This window comes from Sebastes umbrosus, chromosome 11 (genome assembly GCF_015220745.1).
Source record: "Sebastes umbrosus isolate fSebUmb1 chromosome 11, fSebUmb1.pri, whole genome shotgun sequence".
Lineage (NCBI taxonomy): Eukaryota > Metazoa > Chordata > Actinopteri > Perciformes > Sebastidae > Sebastes > Sebastes umbrosus.
Genome location: NC_051279.1, coordinates 12,428,322 through 12,448,298, shown reverse-complemented (window position 1 = coordinate 12,448,298; position 19,977 = coordinate 12,428,322). Strand labels below are relative to the sequence as shown.

Genomic DNA, 19,977 nt, shown 5'->3' with positions numbered 1-19,977 from the left:
TTTCACTCCTGGTACAGCAACTTGGTGAAAATAGACACTATTTTTTACACAATAATAATAATAATAATCATAATAATGATAAAAAATAATACAGCCTGAACCATCATAAAGAACGTGTCTATATTACAAGAATACCTGTAGAAGGTATTCATTCAGACACACATTTTAATATTGAAACGCTGACTGTTACAAACTCTGTTGGAGTTGTTTGTATTTTCTTATTATTACATGTTATTATAGACATATGCCACACTTCCAATCAATGGTAGAAAAAGCAGTTCATTCAACACATGCAGACACAAAACATATTTTTCTTCGCCGTCTCTGTCATTTGCAAACCTCTCACCCCCAATCAGGATATTACTAGTTTGAATGCAAGTTGTGAGACAGCATCTACAAACGTTAAGTCATAACCTGAGTAGTAACATCATACTTCAAAGGGCTGAAAACAGATTAGTAGATTTTGCACGATTTGAACGTATAAAGGGCAGGACTGAGGAATGTTTGTACAATCTCACAGTCAGTGAAACAACCTCTGTGACCTTATGTCCTCAACGATCACATCTACGGTTTTAAATCGCCACTCAAAATGTGTGATTTAATCAAGGTTATGACCATGATACAAAACAATGAGGAGTAAATCTGATGGGAAAGCAGACAGAGAGGTTGAGTCTAGCAGGAAGTGACAAAGTCCTCATTATGTTGCAGTTCATTCTCAGCCCAACTGCCATTCCCGTCATCTTTAAACACTTCGCCACCAAGTTATCTAAGGTTTGAGTCCTTACATGCCTGGGTTTAAATAAGGAGATAACTAAATAAATTGTTCAGTACTGTGTCAAACTGTAATGCAAATTTGACTTTATGTCAACCCGACATGGACAAGAAGTCCTTATCAAGATTTGAAAATATCCACAATTCCATGAAAACTGATTATGATGAAGATCAAGTGATTGTTTTGTCAACAAGATCAAGAATTAACCTCAGATTTATTTCTGTTGTGACATTAAAACCTTAAGGATTCACTAAATAGACATGCAGGTATATGTCTGATTAGTTTGAGCGCACAGGTCAAACTGAAAGGTCAGTCCAGTCCAGTAAACCTGCAGATGTGAAGGGGACCAGGTCGTGTGTGTGTTTCTCCACAAGGTGGAGCAAAGAGGCAGGAATAGAAGTGAGGCAACTAGTGAACAAAGCAGTAAAGTTTGACTAGAGTAATCTACTCTGTAAACACCATAAAGTCTGTGTGTGTAAACACTACAATTGCTCTGATTTCATGCCAGGTATGTCATTTATGGTCTGTAATCTGTTCATTGGTTCACAGTAGTGTTTGCATTTTATTCATGGGCAGATACATCAGCTGAACACAAAAGTGAAATAATGTGTGATTAAAGCTGCAGTAGGCAGAATATTTTTGGCATCATTGGGCAAAAATTACATAATAACCTTTCAGCATATTGTAATTCAAGTGTTTTGAGAGAAAACTAGACTTCTGCACCTCCTCATGGCTCTGTTTTCAGGCTTTAAAATATCTAGCCCCTGACGGGAGACTTTGGCCAATCACAGGTCATTTCATTAAGAGAAAGCGTTCCTGTTGTTGGCTGTTCATTCAACGGAGGCAGCTGTCAATCACTCGCTAACTCCAATCAAATGGACAAACTAGACAGCGCTGATCAAATATGAATCAATATTCTGTTACTGTAATGCCTCAAATGTTTTCAGAAACATCTTGTTGTGTACTGTTTAGCTGTAAAATGAGAGAGTTTGTAACGCGGCTGGTGGGCGGTGCTTGGTATTTCCTCAACTGATCTAAACATGGCGGCCGCCTCACAAACTTTCTCATTTTACAGCTAAACAGTACACTACAAGATGTTTCTGAAAACATTTGAGGAGAGAAATAGGAATTACAGTAACAGAATATTGATTCATATTTGATCAGCGCTACCTAGTTTGACCGTTTGATCAGAGTTGGCGAGTGATTGACAGCTGCTCAGAGACAGCAGACTCCAGCTCGGCTCTGATTGGTTGTTTTCCTCCGGTCTGTGAATGTGATGCCATTAGGAGCACCTGAGGAAACAGGCACATGATTTTTTTTTTCAGATTACCAGTTTCATGCACTGCTGTCAGTTTTATAAAAATAACTTTTTTTAATCATATTTGCTCAAATTCTACCTACTGCAGCTTTAATACAGGTTGTTTAGGAGATAACAAATAACAATATAGTAAAATAGGAAGAAAACGAATTTCCTGTTCGCTGCATACATCTCAGACATTAATACTAGTGATAAGAGAGAAGTCAGCTTTTTGCAACAGGCTTCAAGTTCATGTAGGACAGGGGTCTCTGGAGCCACATGCGGCTCTCTAGCCCCTCTCCAGTGGCTACCTGTGGATTTTTTAAAAATGGAAATGAATAACTGTTTATTGTTTACATTTTCATTTTTATTTATCATTGTTGTAGGTCTATGGTACGACGGAGTATTAGGGCCACATTGAGAAAAAAAATCTGAGATTTTGAGAATAAAGTCATAATATTATGAGAATAAAGTCAGAAGTTTATGAGAAAAAAAGTTGTAATATTATGAGAATATATCTTTTACTTTATTTATCTGCTTTTATTGTCTTGTGAAGCACTTTGTAACATCTGTTTTGAGAAGTGCTATATAAATACATTTATTATTATTATTATTATTATTATTATCATATGTAAAATTCAATAAAAATAAAGATTCAAGATTATAGAGTTTTATTTGCCATTTGCACCTAAGTACATAGGAATTCTGAGCAATTTACACCGAGTCAGTTTTAAGAAAAGAAAAAAGGTAGAAAAGGCACAAGGTATTTACAGTACAAAATAAGTAGCACATTCAACTCCAACACAATAAATAAATAAATTATTAAAATATAAAACGCCCTCAGTGTAGTTAATAAATAAACTAAACTACCCTCTGCATCGGAACGATACCCCCAGAATACAATTATAAAAAAAGACCTATAAACTATGTATAAATATCACGCTTATGATAGAATATTTATATTATACTGTTTTAACAATTACCATATATTTTACTTTATTTATCTGCTTTTATTGTCTTGTGAAGCACTTTGTAACATCTGTTTTGAGAAGTGCTATATAAATAAAAGTATTATTATTATTATTATATGTAAAATTCAATAAAAAATATTGTTTAAAAACAACAACAACAACAACAACAACAACACTGTCACATATCCTAGCCAAATATTTCTTAAAGATGTAGCTTTTATAAAAAAAAGGCCTACAAACTATGTATAAATATCACGCTTTGTAATAAAATATTTCAGTTAACACAAGGTGAGAACTACATGGGGACGAATTAGTTTATTTATCTGCTTTTATTGTCTTGTGAAGCACTTTGTAACATCTGTTTTGGAAGTGCTATATAAGTACATTTATTATTATTATTATTATTATTATTATTATTATTATTATTATATGTGAAATTCAATAAAAATATTGTTTAAAAAAAAAAAAAAAAAAGAACAACACTGTAACATATCCTAGCCAAATATTTTGTAAAGATTTAGCTTTTATATATATATATATATATAAAAAAAAGGACTACAAACTATGTATAAATATCACGCTTATAATAAAATATTTCAGTTAACACAAGGTGAGATCTACATGGGGACGAATTAGTTTATTTATCTGCTTTTATTGTCTTGTGAAGCACTTTGTAACATCTGTTTTGGAAGTGCTATATAAGTACATTTATAATTATTATTATTATTATATGTAAAATTCAATACAAATATTGTTTAAAAAAAAAAAAAAAAAAAAAAGAACAACACTGTAACATATCCTAGCTAAATATTTCGTAAAGATTTAGCTTTTATATAAAAAAAAAAAGGACTACAAACTATGTATAAATATCACGCTTATAATAAAATATTTCAGTTAAGCACAAGGTGAGAACTGAATGGGGACGAGTTAGTGTGTGACACCGCGCGGAAACAAGCCGTTTTTGACGGTTTACTTTAAAAACTTTGACAGTTGAGCTAAAAAAACACAAAATAACCAACAACTTACATTAAAATCAGTTTTTATATGTTACCAGACACAATGTATTGAATCTTGACTTCACATATCCTCCTCTCTCTGTCTCTGTGTGTGTGTGTGTGTGTGTTTCTCTCTCTGATGTTTCTCTACTTCCGCGTACAATGTTTTTTTCCCTTCTGACACAACGACAACTTTCTAACAGGAAACCTATCAGCCGCGCGTCTGTCTCTCTCTCTCTCTATCCACCGGTGAGTCTCTTATATTTACACTCTTTAGCGCAGACGGACACGATAAAGAACTTTATAAAGCTCTTGTTTGTTTGGTTGAATGTAAAGAGTGTGTTTGTTTTAACCGAGAGAGAGAGAAGGGTTGATTCCTCCGAGCTGCAGCCCGGGCAGGAATGCTGCTGCTCGGCTGGGCTGAACCGCGACACACACCTCTCCTGTTCTCTGGATAAAAGAGCTGATAAAAGGTTTTTATTCAACATTGTGGTTAATGAATGTAGAACTAACATGACTCTTTATCAGGGACAAGTTGAAGTACGTGTCAGAAGCAGTTAATGTGGGTATAACTTCAGGTAGAGAGTTGGTGTGTTTTCCTGGCAAAGCCATGTGTGTGTAGGGTTTCTTACAACGTTTATGTCTTTATACCAAACTACAAATCACTTTCCCAAAAGGGTTGTCATTTAGTAATTCAAGTGTTCTGAGAGAAAACTAGACTTCTGCACCTCCTCATGGCTCTGTACGTGTCAGAAGCAGTTATTGTGGGGAACTTCAGGTAGAGAGTTGGTGTGTTTTTCTGGCATGTAGGATTTTTATTTATGTCTTTATACCAAACTACAAATCACTTTCCTCAAAGGTTTGTCATTTGAGTTTATAGCCCAGCCAACATGTTTATGTGAGCCCCACATGGGTTATGCTGGGGGTACCTTGGTACCAAGTGGGTCAACTAATGTGAGCCCTAGGTGGGTCACTAATGGGAAATTAGTGTATGGGCTCAGAATGGGCAATGCAAATGTGGCCCAGTTGAGTCAACTAAATAGGCTCCCCCAAGTGGGCTACCCATGTGGGTCCTAGGTAGGTCACTAATGGGAAATTAGAGATGGGTTTTGGTTTATGTTGCCCAGATTGGGCCCATAGAACACCCAGTGTACTCCTGCATGAAACCCACAAGGGTAACTGGCATTGGGCCAACATGGAAACTGTGGACAAACCAATTTACAATCCATATTTCAGCCCATGTAGTCCCCATGTAGTACCCACTTAAAACTTATAGCTGGGACTAAGATGGGTCTTGGGTATGTTGCCCAGTTGGGGCCCACATAACACCCATTGTAATCCTGCATGGAATCTATGTGGGCAAATGACATTAGGCCATTATGGAACCCGCGGACAATCCCATATAGGGCCCATTTTTGTGTATTGTATTCTTATCTTCTTTGCAAGAAGTATCCTGTTGACATTTATCATAGGAGGCCTGCTGTTTCTCATAAGGAAATACAGTTATGAACCTTTTACTTCTTACATTTTCTGCTCTGTCCATTTGAAACAAATCCTCTTAGCAACTGTGAGTACAGAGGCTTATTTATCATCAGTGCCAGATCAAGCTTTTCCTCTTATTTATTTGTCAACATTGTTTTTTACACAACATGAAAAGGAGGCTATTTATTTATTTATTTATTTAAAAAGGATCCCCATTAGTTGATACCAATGGCATCAGCTAGTCTTCCTGGGGTCCGAAATCAAGTTCATTACATTTATCACATACATACTATATACAACGTCATATTTGTGTTAAACTAATAACATTCAAATTTTCCAAACATATTTAAATTTCACATTCATACACATCTCCCACACCCAATTTAGCCTCAAGGCCCATCATCAGGGGAAAAGGAACAAAAGAAAAACCATACATGACCAACACTGGACTATCGATCAGCTGCTTAAGTAATGTATTCTTAGATAGTATTTGAATGAGGATTTGTTAGAGGATTGACGGATGTAAAGAGGGCAGCTATTCCAATGATTGATGGCACGATAAATGACTTAAATGTCTTTTTTAAGGCATTCGATTTTGGGTGAGGTAACATGATTTGGCCACCACCTGCTGTTCTAGTGAAATGACTGTGAACGTCTCTGCATTTGGTGATTTGACTGTATAAAATCTCGGGTTTAGTAGCTATGTGTGACATGAGTCCCTCCCAGTTTTCTCTCTCTCCCCCCTCCCTCCTCCTCTTTTCCTATATCACTCACTCATCTGATCAGCCTATATAGAGTGGGGTGTTTCAGTCCAGACAGTGTTCAGTAATTAGTGTCTGCATATAATTGATTATCCATGATGATTTTGCCTTGTGAAACAGAGGACATTGCCTGTGCAGTATAGGCGAGAGTTTCCTGCGCTCACAGGAAACTGCAATTACTGTATATCTAGTGCGGCTTCATTATCTCACTGCAGTCATTAACTAAAGATAGGAGGCTGGAGGAACAGTGTGTGGCAGTGCTTGCCAGTTAAGACCTGATGTTTTCATTAATCACGCTTCAAAAAAACATTTCTTTTTGCCAGGTTGCCAGGCCAGTTTGACTTGCATTTGTGACTTACAGGAATTACTCTACAAGCAGGATCTCTGTCCAAACAAACTCATAATTCAAGTGAATTTTAATAAGGTTTGCCAATTATTAGACGCTGCCATGTGTGTGTTAAGGGCGTTGCAGCTGGCGGTTTCGGAGACTGTGACGCGTTCCCAGCCAGACGCTGCAACCCAGAGGCCCCATGTGAAGCAGGGCCCTGCCACTTCCTGTTACGCTCTGCTAGACTAGAGGAGCACTGCACTTGTCATCTCTCTCTCCCTCCACATTTTACAAGTGCAGGCTTGTCTGGAGCCCAAAGGCTACCTTCTCTTCCTTTTAAAGGAATGTTGGCTATTTAATCTGAGTTGCTGTGCCGCTCTCTTCCTCCATGTCTCTCGCTCTTTCTATTGTTATAAGCCTACGTAAACTCACCCACATCCACTGTCTCTCAGAGTAAGATAAACTCCGATATAGGGCTGCAGCAAGGCGTCGTTGTTAGCCTCTGTGAGAAATACCCAACAACTGGAATGACAGGTAATGGCACCCACAGTGGAACAGCCAGGGGGTGTCCTAAGGGCCTGGAGCTGTGTTGCAGGCAAGCTAATAATTTACTGTAGTCAGGCTCGGACTTCAAAGGGAACACAGGTATTCTTCTCTGGCTGCAGTTAGATTGACGCGCAGGCAGCAGATAATGAGAGACAGAGCGGACCGGGCTGCTCTTCTTCTCTCTGCGGGTCAGCAGTGAAATCTACTGATTCCTCCTGAATGAGCTCAGTGAGTGAGTGAGGTGGGGTGAAGTTTCAAAAGTAACTTGTGTGTGTGTGTTTGTGTGTGGGAGTGCACTGCACAGCACAGGAAGGTGGTTATGCCATATACGCCTGTGACACAGCTACACCTGAAACCACAGCTAATCTCAGCACCCAGCAAGGTGACACATTGTGTTTCTGCAACTGTTTGAATGAATCACTCATGGATGTAGTATGTTATTATACATGTATAAAGTGAGACAATAGAGATGTGTCGGCTATTGTGGGCATTTTGCTATACCATTTCAATTCCTTTAATATCTGTGGTTGTTGTAGGCCATCTGCAGGCTATGTTGTAAATCAGTGAGCAGGATTTCAGTTTGCATCAGTGTGATGATGTACTTTGGTTTGTCCAGTTTTACTGGATTATTAACTGGATTAGCCACAAACAGACTAGGGGTGTAAGAAAATATCGATACACATGAGCATCGAGATATTATAGTTTGTGTATCGGTTTTGAATTAACCTCTTAAAAATCCGAAGGCCCGCCGTCGGGCCCCGTCACTACTCTGTCTTTCAGAGGTTGTAGCGGGTCCAGTCTTAAAGCTAGAGTGAACGTACTGGCATCATATGAAAACATAAGGAGTCCATTGGTACCAAACATGTCATACTAGCGTGTTGCGAAGGAGGCTAAATAACGCTCCAAAGTTGTGCTACATTTTGGCGAGGAAAAACTGTCATGGCCATTTTCAAAGGGGTCCCTTGACCTCTGACCTCAAGATATGTGAATGAAAAGGGGTTCTATGGGTACCCACGAGTCTCCCCTTTACAGACATGCCCACTTTATGATAATCACATGCAGTTTGGGGCAAAAACCATGCAGTTTTTTACATGCAGTATAAATGTGTTATTTTTTGCCTATTTTAAAATGGTGTGTTTGAATATTTCTGCATACTGGGGTCCCTGAACAGTCTTGAAATTACATGAATTGGGTATCACTGTAAAGCTGAGACTTGTGGCTCAAATGAGTCTAATTGTATTCATGTGTAATGATGTTAGTCCCAATAGTAGCCATTTCCCATTACTCAGATTTTATACATATGGTGGTATGTCTTTATGACAGTATTCCTAAAATTAGATTTAAAAAATCACAATATATCACCTTCCTTACAGTATCGCAATATATTGAATTGTAAGCCCTGTATCACGATAGGTATCATATCGCCAGATTCATGCCAATACACAGCCCTTAAACAGACATTATTCTACTCTATTCTATTCTATTATCTATGAATGGTTCCTTAATTGAATTTTCAGATAATAATCTATATCATAATATTTTGTCACATTGAGGTTAGAGACCTCTTTGGCAAGGGAGACCAGCATAAAAAGACAAAACAATACTAAAACCGACAACACTAGACCTTTTCACCAAGAAAAGCACAGATGTAAATAATAAAAATGAATGATGGCTGTATTCCTCATTTAGCTGCTTCAGGTCCTGGTATCGTTCATTCTGGATCAGCGTCACACTGTCATGACTTACTGGGACACTTGAATGGAACGAAGCCATCATTGATGTTATTAGTAACACACCTGTGTTTTTTCTGCTATGATGAGTCAAAATGTCTGCTGTTAAGGCGGCGTCTGAAATCACTCCCTCATTCCCTCCATTTATAATAGACACTAAAGACATACAGTAATAGTTTACTCTGTAGTGAGCTCTACATTACTACTTTATTAAGCATTATAATTTTGTCATGTCACATGAAACATTTTCTATAAAATGCAGAGACTAACATGAGATTGAAATACACTACTTTATTTATTCTATTGTGGGACTATATAATGCATAAATTTCACATTCAGAATTCAGACAGTTCATATAGACCCTTTATAGACCTTTTCATTGCCGTTATGTTGCGAGGGCAACAGCTTTGGTCCGAGTTTACTTCCTGTTAGCTACTGCACTAACAAACATTGGAAGAGGAAATACTCAGGGGCCCATTTAGAGTGTTTATGTTGTCAAGTTTGAAAAGGTTTATAGTAAATAGGGGGTGATTTGAGGACACAGCCAAAGAAGAGCTATGCACAGAGGCAATTACCAATGGAGGCATTTTCCATAGAATTTTACACTATGCATTATATTGGTATTGCAATATAAGATTAAATATAACAGATGCTTCTAGCCCTGTTGTCCATTTGTATGTATGGCTGTAATGGTATGGAGTTTTTATAAAACGCTTTAAAGGGTAACTCCAGTGATTTAGTTTTCCACAAAGTTAGGAGACTTTGAATATACACAAACAATGGTGGTGTGTGTATGATGATGGCTGCCTAAAAAAAGGGTAAAAACGACAGTGACCTTCCCTCTGTTTCGCAGTTCCACCTGGCAGCACCAATAACATCATTCCTCTTTCACTTTGCCAAGTTTACAGTTGTGCATGGAAGAGCGCTCTGCGCTCCTATTGGTCAAAGTCATGTATGTGAGGGAACATGTCACGGAATGTAAAAAAATATTCTAATATGCTAGTCTTTCTGTTGGGACGTTGTGAGGCGTCCTAGATACGGCGTTGGTTGTCGCCCACTATGACACACTACACGGGAAAAAAAACAATGATTGTTGCCAGGGCTGGGCAATAGGCTTGCAGTGGTAGTCTGTGTTACCGGTGATACACAGGCATACACCGATTAAGTTACTTCCCCACTGTCGTTTTGCTTTTTTATAGAAATAAAACCCATTTAGTTCATTTTGGCATTTCTGCGTGTTATCAATACATATCATCTAAAAGTGAAAGTTTCTACTCCGTATAGAGTCTCAGCACAGAGTAGCAACAGTCGGATTTCACACACACGAGATGAGAGAGAGTTCACAGACAAGACGATGGCGGATGTTTTGGTGTCGAAGCGCAAAAGTGCAGAAGTGTGAAAAGCAAAATCACCTTTTTGGCAATACTTCAAATTTAAACCCAATGCTGTAAGGGAACCATAACACGTTAATGAGACAATCGCCGTGCGAAGGACGGAGCGGTCACAGCCGGTGTGCACGGTGCAGCGGCGCGGGGTGGAAACCTGCAGCGAAAGCTGGACCAGAGAGGACCGACACACAGCCATCCATTGTTAAAGATCAAAGTTCCCAATACGACCTGACGCCCTACATCGGCCGCGTCGGGCTATAATCAGGCTGATATCGTGTCTGAAGAATCCCGTATTACACTTTATGTTATAATTCTTAGTCTCCTAGCCCAAGCTGAGATAAACCTGATGACTTCATCAGGGTAATATTCTCACACTTAATACATAAAAAATGAAATACAATACATTTTACAACTGTTTTTGCAGCCAGATACTGACCTAATAGTGTAATATATTATTAATAGAATACAGAATCCCGCTACTCTCCTTTTGTACTGACTTGTTCTGCCCTTTAGCTGACAGAGTTTTAATGTAGGCAAAACATTGATTATTGCTTTCATGTGTTCATTTCAGCCCATTCACTGTGAAGCTGACACGTAAGTGCCACTGATCAGTAGTCATATGGTATCAGCTCATTCACAGGACAATGTTTAATAAGTTAAATTAGCTCACACAGGCAGCTCAGCGTATTCACCTGCCAATCTGTCATCTCTCTGCTGTCACTCAACGAGGCGAGGCTCCCTGCTCACAGTATGTGTGAGATGTGAGGCATGCATGTGCAGCGATGACACCGCCCCCCCCCCCTCCCAATGACTGAATGCAGCCAGTCTCAGTTGAGCTCTCACACTTAATGATGAGATGATTTTTGTGCAAGTACAACCTGGGCTGCAGCAGCTTGTTTCTCACACTCCTTTTAAAAAAAAAAAAAAAAAAAGGTAGCAAATGGAAAGAGTTGCATCCATCTGTCCAAGAGTGAGTCAGAGAGATGGCTGGCTGGAAAGCTGATGTGACGGAGAGAGAGTGTGTGTGAGAGGGAGGAAACAGAGAATGAGCTCTTTCATTTGAGGGTCACGGTGGAAAAAGCGAGACTCGACTCCATAGATGATGTTGTTTACTCTTGAGGAGTGAAAGATGGGGGGTATGGTGGGGTGAAAGGTCCTCCAGTCTGAGTGTTTCTGCAGACAGTGTGCTGACTGTGTGTTAGCACTCAGGCCTTTACTAACAAAACATAATCTTGTATTAGTCATATTGTAATAAAGGCTAACGCTACGGATACATGATAATGACACATTTGTAATTATACAATAACTCATAATTTCCATTTTCATTTTGAATAATGGCAAGATTTTTTTTATTTTATTAAATGCTAAACCATCACTCTAGTTTCCACCAGTAAAGACAAAAAACATATTTTAAATTGGTGTTTGGGGCAGATACTGCTTTATTAGCATGCTCTGATTTATTACTAAATATTTCTCAAATCAACCTTTCCAGGGTGTACCCCGCCTTTGCCTTGAATAGGATAAACAGATATAGATAATGAATGGATGGATGGATGGATATTTCTCAAGTCTAGTTGCTCTCTTTTTTGATAATCAATGATTTGCTTCAGTCATTTTTCAGGCAAAAAAGCCCCAGATTTTCTAGCTCCAGCTTTGCAATTGTGAAGATTTGCAAATGTTTCTTTGTCGCATATGATAGTAAATTGATTATCCATTGGTGATGAACAGTTTTGGACAAAACAAGCATTTTAAAATTGTTACTATGGGCTTTGGGACTTTGTAACTGGCTTTTTTGACTATTTTTTGAGTAGGCTGGTATTGAAATTAGGACTGTCCTCGACCGAAGAAATGCTTAGTCAACTAATACGATTTTGTCATTAGTTGATTTAATCGACAGATCTGTAAAACTGAGTTTCTCCACAAAGAATCACACAAAAGCACCACTTCAAATTAAATATTGTGTTTACTAGAGATGTGCTCATGAGTTTCCTGGAAAGAAGTCATTCAGCATGAAAAAGCATAAAAAACGACTAATCAACTAAAGAAATCTTAATCGACTAAGACCAAAATGACTGATTAGTCAACTAATCGACTAAGAGGGGGCAGCCCTGGCACACAATGATAGAATCAAGATTTTTAAAGCAGTCACTGGCTGATACTGAGAAATGTACTCAGGCTGCAACCAACAGTTATTTTCATCATTGATTACTCAGATAATTGATTAATTGTCAATAGTGTTAAAGTAGTGAAAAATGTCCATCATCAAAGTTGACATATGCTTGTTTTGTTCGACCAGCAGTCCAAAACCCCAAAGATATTCTGTTTACTACCTTAAAAGACGAGCAAATATTCACATTTGCAAAGCTAGAACAGTGCAATTTTGTCATTTTTGCTAAAACATTACTTAAACGATTGATCGATTATCAAAATGTTCTGTCAGTCAACTGATTGATTAATTGACTAATCATTTCCAGTGCATTGTGCGACCACGTTTAATATTATGCCCTTTTTAGGCTTCAAAAGGGGAGAGACTACTGGAGGTGTGGAGTTAGAAACAAGTGAGTTTACTGGACATTTTTAGTCTGCACCTCATCTCTGCTTGAGGCTAGCGGCTCGAGGCTACATTAGCCAATATTAGCACAACACACCTGAACACCAACTGAACGGTCTGTGATTTGGTACTTTTTAAAAAACTGTCCATGGTGAGTTCAACAATGTTACAGTGCAATGCTAAATTAATCTTTTAACTTGAATATTTTGGCTATAGACTCTCAAATATGGAAGTTATCATCCCTATTGTTTGCCTCATCTTGAGTATTAGCTAATCAAAGGAGTCATTATTTCATTGTAGATTTAAATCTGAGGGTAAAACGTTGATTATAATCAGTACAGATAACTGTCTGGGATAATAAAGATTGAATTATAACTTAATGCCTCATTAATAGATCTATCCTGAGGGAGAGAGAGACGAATGTTTCATGTCGGAATTGCAAACTATTGGCATGAGGTTAGCATCGTGAACCAAGGTGTGTTTGTGTGCAAGAACAGAGGCATTTTTGGCCTCTTTGATTTTCTAGGGAGAATAAATTCCTTCCAAAAATGTTCAGTATTAGCTTGTTTTGTTGCTGCTTTTTTTGGTATCCTGTTCAAATCAGCAGCTAATGAACACACAACAGACTCGAATGAATGAAGAGCAGTTTTTTTTTTGTCACAAAATGCCAATCAGATGTTTCTGTGTTTGGCCTCAGCAATTACCGCTCCATCCACACACACACATACACACACATGGAAGCAGTTAGGCCAAGCTGGAGGTTTACTGTGAGCTGCCAATCCATGCCAGTCGATACAACCCGGCCTATCAACTGTTTCCATGAAGCCAATGACCTCTATATGGGGACAGACGGAGAGGGAGGATGGAGGGAGGGGGTGGGGTGGCAGTTTGTTGGAGCAGGAGAGTGAAGTGTACTTTGGCTCCCAGGAGAGACGACAAAAAATGAAGGGAAGGTGGTGTTAGGCCTCGGTGATTATGCATGGCTGCGTGCATGAAGACGGGAGAAGGTTATTTGGGGTACCTTGTTTAACATCATCTTCAAAATCCTAGGAAGTCTTGCGCTGAGATTGGCGGGGGGGTGGGGGTTGGGGATTTTTCAGCATCATTAAAAACCTCTGAGAGCGATGTCTGCTCAACTGAAATCATATGAACAGAAGGTCAATGATTCTCTCCAAATAAAATCATATCAAGAAAAGGTCACTGCAGTAAAACTCACAGAAGAGACATGTTGGTGGTGCAAAATGTCCTTTTTGAAACCAGGAAATCCCTTACATGTTGTTATAGCTGAACAACATGTAAGGCAATGAAAAGACCTGCCTGTGTTTTCCTTGCGCTATTGGCCATAATCTTATTTTAGCCACTACGTAATGGTCGTTAAATAACATAATTGGCCCTTGTCTGCCGGCCATGAATGCACTGGCTTGTCTTGGAGCGATCGCATAAGGGGCCGCTTTATTTTAGGCTAAAGGTGGAGGAGACGAAGGAGGGAGGTTAAGAGAGAGAGAGAGAGAAAGAAAAATGAAACAAGATGTAGAGGCATGGTCGGAGGGAAAAAAAAGGATGTGGTCGTCAAAAAGAGGAGGAAAGAAAAATGTTTGCGAAGGCATCTTTTTGCACCTCCACCACAGATGAGCCACTCCCTTTCTCACGCATCCACTGATGTCACTTCCCTTGTTCACACACTATCTCCAGTATCTGGCAGTGTACCCTCTCCTCTGTTGTTTGCTTACTGTCGGTGCTGTGACGAGATTTCTGGGATAACTTTGCCCTCTGTAATGTTCAGACCACCGTTCTGTTGCTCTTTTACCACCTCAAACTAACATGCAGACGTTCAGTCACATTGGGCTTTGTTATCTTGAAATGTCTTATCTCTGTGAGTTGATAAGAGCCTTATCTTTAATCCAGTCTGTGTTTGTAGAATGATTTAAGATGCTTGTCTGTAGTCTGTTAGGCTAATCTGTTCAGAACAGGAATAACACCTTTTTTGGACTTTCACTAAGTTGGGGGACTTGTGAAAGACGGATTTTAAAAAATAATGGTAAAAAAAAATAAAAGCAGCAGAGGTTGAAATGTACCCATAATGCAGCTCCATCTTTCCTCAGACACTCTATATCTGGTAAATGCTCCCGCTCTTCTCCATATCTCCAGTTTGTAACGCAGGTTTTTTGTTAAGATTTTAAAGTCTCAAACCCAATCCATCATAACCCTGATGACATAATTAGGGTTATTTTCTCAGACTTCTTCTCAGCATGTTACACTCCCCAAGCTACATTAGAAAATTGATTTACATTATGATGCATTCAGGCTCTATTCAGTCAAAATGAGTAGTGGGTGAAGGTAAATTCTGATGTTATCATGATTTGTTCAAATGTAATCTTGTAAAATGTAGTTTTTGGTGAGAAACTTGAATAAATGCAGTTGTTTGGAAGAGGATGTTTTCACAGCAATATCAAATAGATAATAGAGAGGGAATTATGACCTGAACCTGACCTTATGACCTTCTTTTTTTCTGAGTCTTATTTCTACTCTTATTCTAGTCATATATATTAGGATATTATATCTACTAGTCATTCTGCATTACACTACGCATACAGTGAGTGTATGTGACAAGCAAAACCATTGTCCTTGAATCTGGTATTTATTTATTTATTTATTTATTGACCCATGTTATTTCTTTCTAGTCATGTGAAAGCACATGGCTGTGGCCCATAGCTTTTTATTATTACATTGAGTTAACTTTGTCAGTTTACACTTCAGGTCTCGCTCAAACCCTGCTGCTACCCTCCAGTCCGTTAAGACACACACACATTTTGTGCATGTGCTTTTAGTCTATGTACACCTTCAGTTATATAACAATTTCTGTGTGACAGCATGCTGCATGTTAAATATTAAGACATATACACGCCACTCACACACACACACACGCTGTATAGTCAGAAATGCCTCTGGGTCTGTTTTCACTGAGGTGCTAGCTCACTGTCAACTCTGCCAGCTGCAGCCTAAACCATTTGGTCAAGGTTGACAGCATTCAGTGTGTGTGTGCTTGTTTATGTGCGTTGTATTTTGGGAGTAGATGTATAGGTTGTAAGCTGCTCAAACACAGTTTCTGGATGCTTGTTAGACTTTCCAGAGTTTCTCACACGTATGTTTCCATTGCCTGTTTTTTTCTTTCTTTCCACTGTTACTGCCTTGTTCTTCATTTCCTGCTGCAGTGTGTCCCCACTTTTAATTTCTTCTCCACGCTCCTCCTCCACCTGCTCCTCCTCCTCCTCCTCCTCCTCCTCCCTCCTCACTAGGCCCCTTGCTTTTTTCCCCCCTCTCTCTGTTTAGTCTATAGGGTTCATATAGGCTAGTGCTTGCAGACAGTCATGTTACTAGTCCAAGTAAGTCCTAGAAGTTTATGAATGCAATACAGGCTTTGACGTCAGTAAAAGTTAGTTAATTTCTTGATGTCGAAACACTTATAAGTTCCGTAAAAGCCTGATTATTGTTGAGTTCCAAGTATGACTTAAACTTTTCATGTTGAGGATTTAATTTGTATTTGTCGTGGTCTCTCAAAGCCATCATACTGCCAAAAAGACATCTCTATGGTGTCTAAAAAACGTCTTAGGCCAACCTCTCCTGTTCACACTTTTCTCATGAGCACTCTGTTCCTCATTTTTGTCATCAGTGGGTTTTGTTCATGCTGTGCGGGTAACTTCATTTTCTGGTTCCCGTGTGAGCTTAGACAAAGTGTGACGGGAGGTTTCTTTGATGTGGTAATATTTCTTACGGAAATACTTATTTTTTCAACTTTTATCACTCTCTGTCTTACTGTCCTTCTCTTGGTCTTGTTTTCTCTTTTGTCTCTCTTTTCATCCGATAGGTCATACAAGAAATGGCTCTGATAGCTTCCTGAGGAAATTACACCCACTTCCTGTCTGTGTGCCTCCCCATTTGCCACCTTCCCCCCCACCGTCTTTTCTCCTGCTTTGCTCAGGCGCCTCAGGGAGCAGCTAGTGGAGGAGAAGTGGTGCTGGTAGGAATCCCCCAGTGTCTGCTAATGAGGCTGTGGGCTGATGAGACCGCCAGATAAACAGCAGTACAAACACAGCAAGCTATAGCCATTAGCTGCCAAGCTATTTTTGGACACTGCCCTCATAGCATATAGAGGACAGGACACAGCCTATTGTGACAGAGCGTAAGAAGAGAACAGTGACCTGTGCTTATACAATGGGTTCTGTGGCCAGGTGCATGTAGTAAGTGGGAATGAGTGAAGCTCTAATTTTAGTGTTTTCAGTACAGGAAGATATGCAGAGTGTTCCTCAGTGAATCTTTTGAATTTTACGCCAAGTTCAAATAATTGTAACTTTTATGCTCTGTGTTGCTGACTTTCTGAGAAACACATCTAATCAGGTTATCACTTACTAAGAACTCTGCTGACATATTAGTCCACATTAAGCAGATGTTGCAGATTGCAACCAATTTAAACCTCCCCCATGTGCCAAGAGTGTAGAAGAACTACGGTGGCCAACGCAAAAACGGCGAATGGCCCTATCTAGAGCTGTTGTTGTAAGAGTAGCGTAGGTTATTTGGAATATTGCAGAGTCAGCGCATAGAGTGTGTGTGTGCAGTGGGAAGTGAGTGGTGAAGCAAGAGTTAGTTTAGCTTTGAGAATATCAAGTGGAAGTTGCAGTTTGTGCAGAGATAAATGCTGAAGCTCCTTAAGACAAACAGAGGTTTCCCGTGTCTTGATTCCTAGTGGCTGAGTGGAGTGACACTCTGTAACGTTATTGACTCCAGCTCAAGGTTAACAAAGTGTTTGGTTTGTCCGTTCTGGACTACTGTAGAAACATGACGGACTCCGTAAAGAGAGGACCCGCTCCCTATGTAGATATAAACGGCTCATTCTAAGGTAACGAAAAAACACAACAACTCTTATTTTCAGGTGTTTATACACTAAAGAAAACAAACTTATTAATATTATATTCCATTTCTGCCAGTAGATCCCCCTAAATGTTATACACAGGTAATGGGAATCGATTCTCTATTCCCATCCCTAGCGTTTTCCCTGCCTGCCAAATTGGTGGATGGCCTGATGATTTTACCTAATCATCAGGTTAATTTCAGATCCTGGTAAAAAGCGTTATTGTTATTATTAACTGTTGGATCAAATTTGTCATTGTTTTTCATGTCACTGTGTACTATACTTTTGATCCTGCCTTGGTGTTGATACACCTCTTAAATTCATTGTCTGCTTTAGAGACCACTGTTTATGATATCTTCAACTGTGGGGTTAAACGTCTGGAGATTCTTTTTACAGGCTCAGTCGATAAAAACACAGACTGTAAGTGGTGTGCAATAACAAGTTAGATCACTTTTGGAAAAGCCACTTAATGATGAACTTTGTCCTCTGGTTGGTTCTGAAAAACATGATGTTCTACTCGTAACACTTTGTGGTGCCACTGCATGTATAAGCACTGTATCATTTGACCTGGTCATGATCCTGCTCCACTTAACGTATCACACTCCCCTCTGACAGCCACGGTCATCATGTTATTGCAGGAGCTTGATTGACAGGTGCGAGCCTCTGGCTGGCCCCCTGCGGTTGCAGTATGGACGCTGAAGATGCCTTCTTCGGGGTGAGGTCACGTCTTGACTCCTCCTCTCTTCTCGGTCTGAGGGGTTTTACTAAAACAGCTGATTGTTTTAGCAGTTTCACAATGGATTTGGGATTTGCATGAGGGCTGATGTAACAGCGACTCAGTTATTATTAGGCTGTAACCTCTTAGTGACCTGGTGGAGATATGAAATGCTTAAACTGTGCTGCTACTTTGTCTAAATATTCAAGAGGTCTGATGAAGCAGGTGCTGGTTCATTCTCCTGCTTATGTACAGTATCAGAGCTCGGACTGGTCAGAAATGGAGAGGAATGCTGTTGTAAAGACCAGTTGTCATGTAACACACACACACACACACACACACACACACACACACACACACACACGCGTTCACCGGCGGTAGCTCCCCACAATCACATAGGAATGGCCCCCTCCCACATATGTGCTCAGTCTTAACCCACACACACACACAAAGGCAAGTACGCTTGATGGCTATCATTGGATTGATGCCACCTGACACTTAGTTAGTACTGGAATGTGATGGGAGGGAGTGGAGAGCCGGGTCGGGGGGCAGCTGCCGACTCTCAGGAGCACCGGAGCTGATCTCGGCACCTCTGGGACGCTCTGTTCAAATACTGTATACTCTTTCTAACTACGTCTGTATCAGTCTGGAAGGACCCTCACATTTTGGAGCTTATGCCAGCTATCTTGCACTAATAGAGGTGAAGGGAAGAGGATCTGGTTACTGTTGAAGCTCACAGACTGTCTCCGTCTGTTGTCTGAACTGTGCCATATGCTGGAATGTACCACTTGGCTCCGTCTGGGCAGAGGAGGCTCCCACTCCTGCTGCCCCTCTATATACTCCGGTGCTCTTTAAAAGCAGAGCAGAGTTGACCTTCCCTACTTCCCCTCTGAGTAACCACAATTAGCTTCCCCTCCTTCTTCTCCAATTTATCTCTCAGAGTACAAACATGTATTACAGTAACTCCGATATCAAGCAAGACATAACAGTAACATGGGGTCGACTTCAGCATCTCCTGTAATGAGGAGAAATGCTGCGATCACGAGTACAACTTAGTAGCAGCAATATTTTTTTGTAAGAGTCACCTTTCTTCATTGTTTAACAAATAGCTTCTGCATCTTAATTAAAGTTTAACAGTTAACTGAGATGGAAACAGAAATCATTCAGTCAGTGTACTCACTTTTAGAGCTGCAACAATTAGTCTATTAATCTGTTAGTCAATTGAAAAAAATGTAACCATTTTAATAATCAATTAATAATTTAAAGGAACAGTGTGTAACATTTTGGGGATCTATTAGCAGAAATGGAATATAATATTCATAACTATGTTTCCAAAAGTGTATAATCACCTAAGAATCATTGTGTTTTCTTTAGCTTAGAATGAGTCCTTCATATACATAGGGAGCAGAACCTTTAGCATTTTTATGTTACCTGAATGCCACCGTAGTTCTTAGACATGCTTGTGAAACTGCGGTAACGTGGTTATCATGGTAAGGATGGTCTCTGAGCGAGGCGATCACGGTTTTGCATTTGGC

At 39.5% G+C, this 19,977-nt stretch overlaps 1 protein-coding gene across 8 annotated transcripts in view; it reads left to right on the top strand.

Annotated features, from left to right (window-relative positions):
- Positions 1 to 4,180: 4,180 nt before the first annotated feature.
- Positions 4,181 to 19,977, top strand: part of arhgef1b (Rho guanine nucleotide exchange factor (GEF) 1b) — a 50,631-nt gene continuing 34,834 nt past the window's right edge. For 3 of the 8 annotated variants that reach the window (XM_037785973.1, XM_037785971.1, XM_037785970.1), the window contains exon 1: positions 4,227 to 4,284. Coding sequence is in view for 2 of the 8 variants with exons in the window: in XM_037785969.1 (XP_037641897.1) it covers positions 4,198 to 4,284 (87 nt within the window). In the remaining 6 variants the exon portion in view is untranslated. Of the gene's footprint in view, positions 4,285 to 4,352; positions 4,509 to 18,365; positions 18,443 to 19,977 lie in introns of those variants that run through there. The other 5 variants (XM_037785974.1, XM_037785969.1, XM_037785968.1 and 2 more) reach the window with 5 other exon arrangements.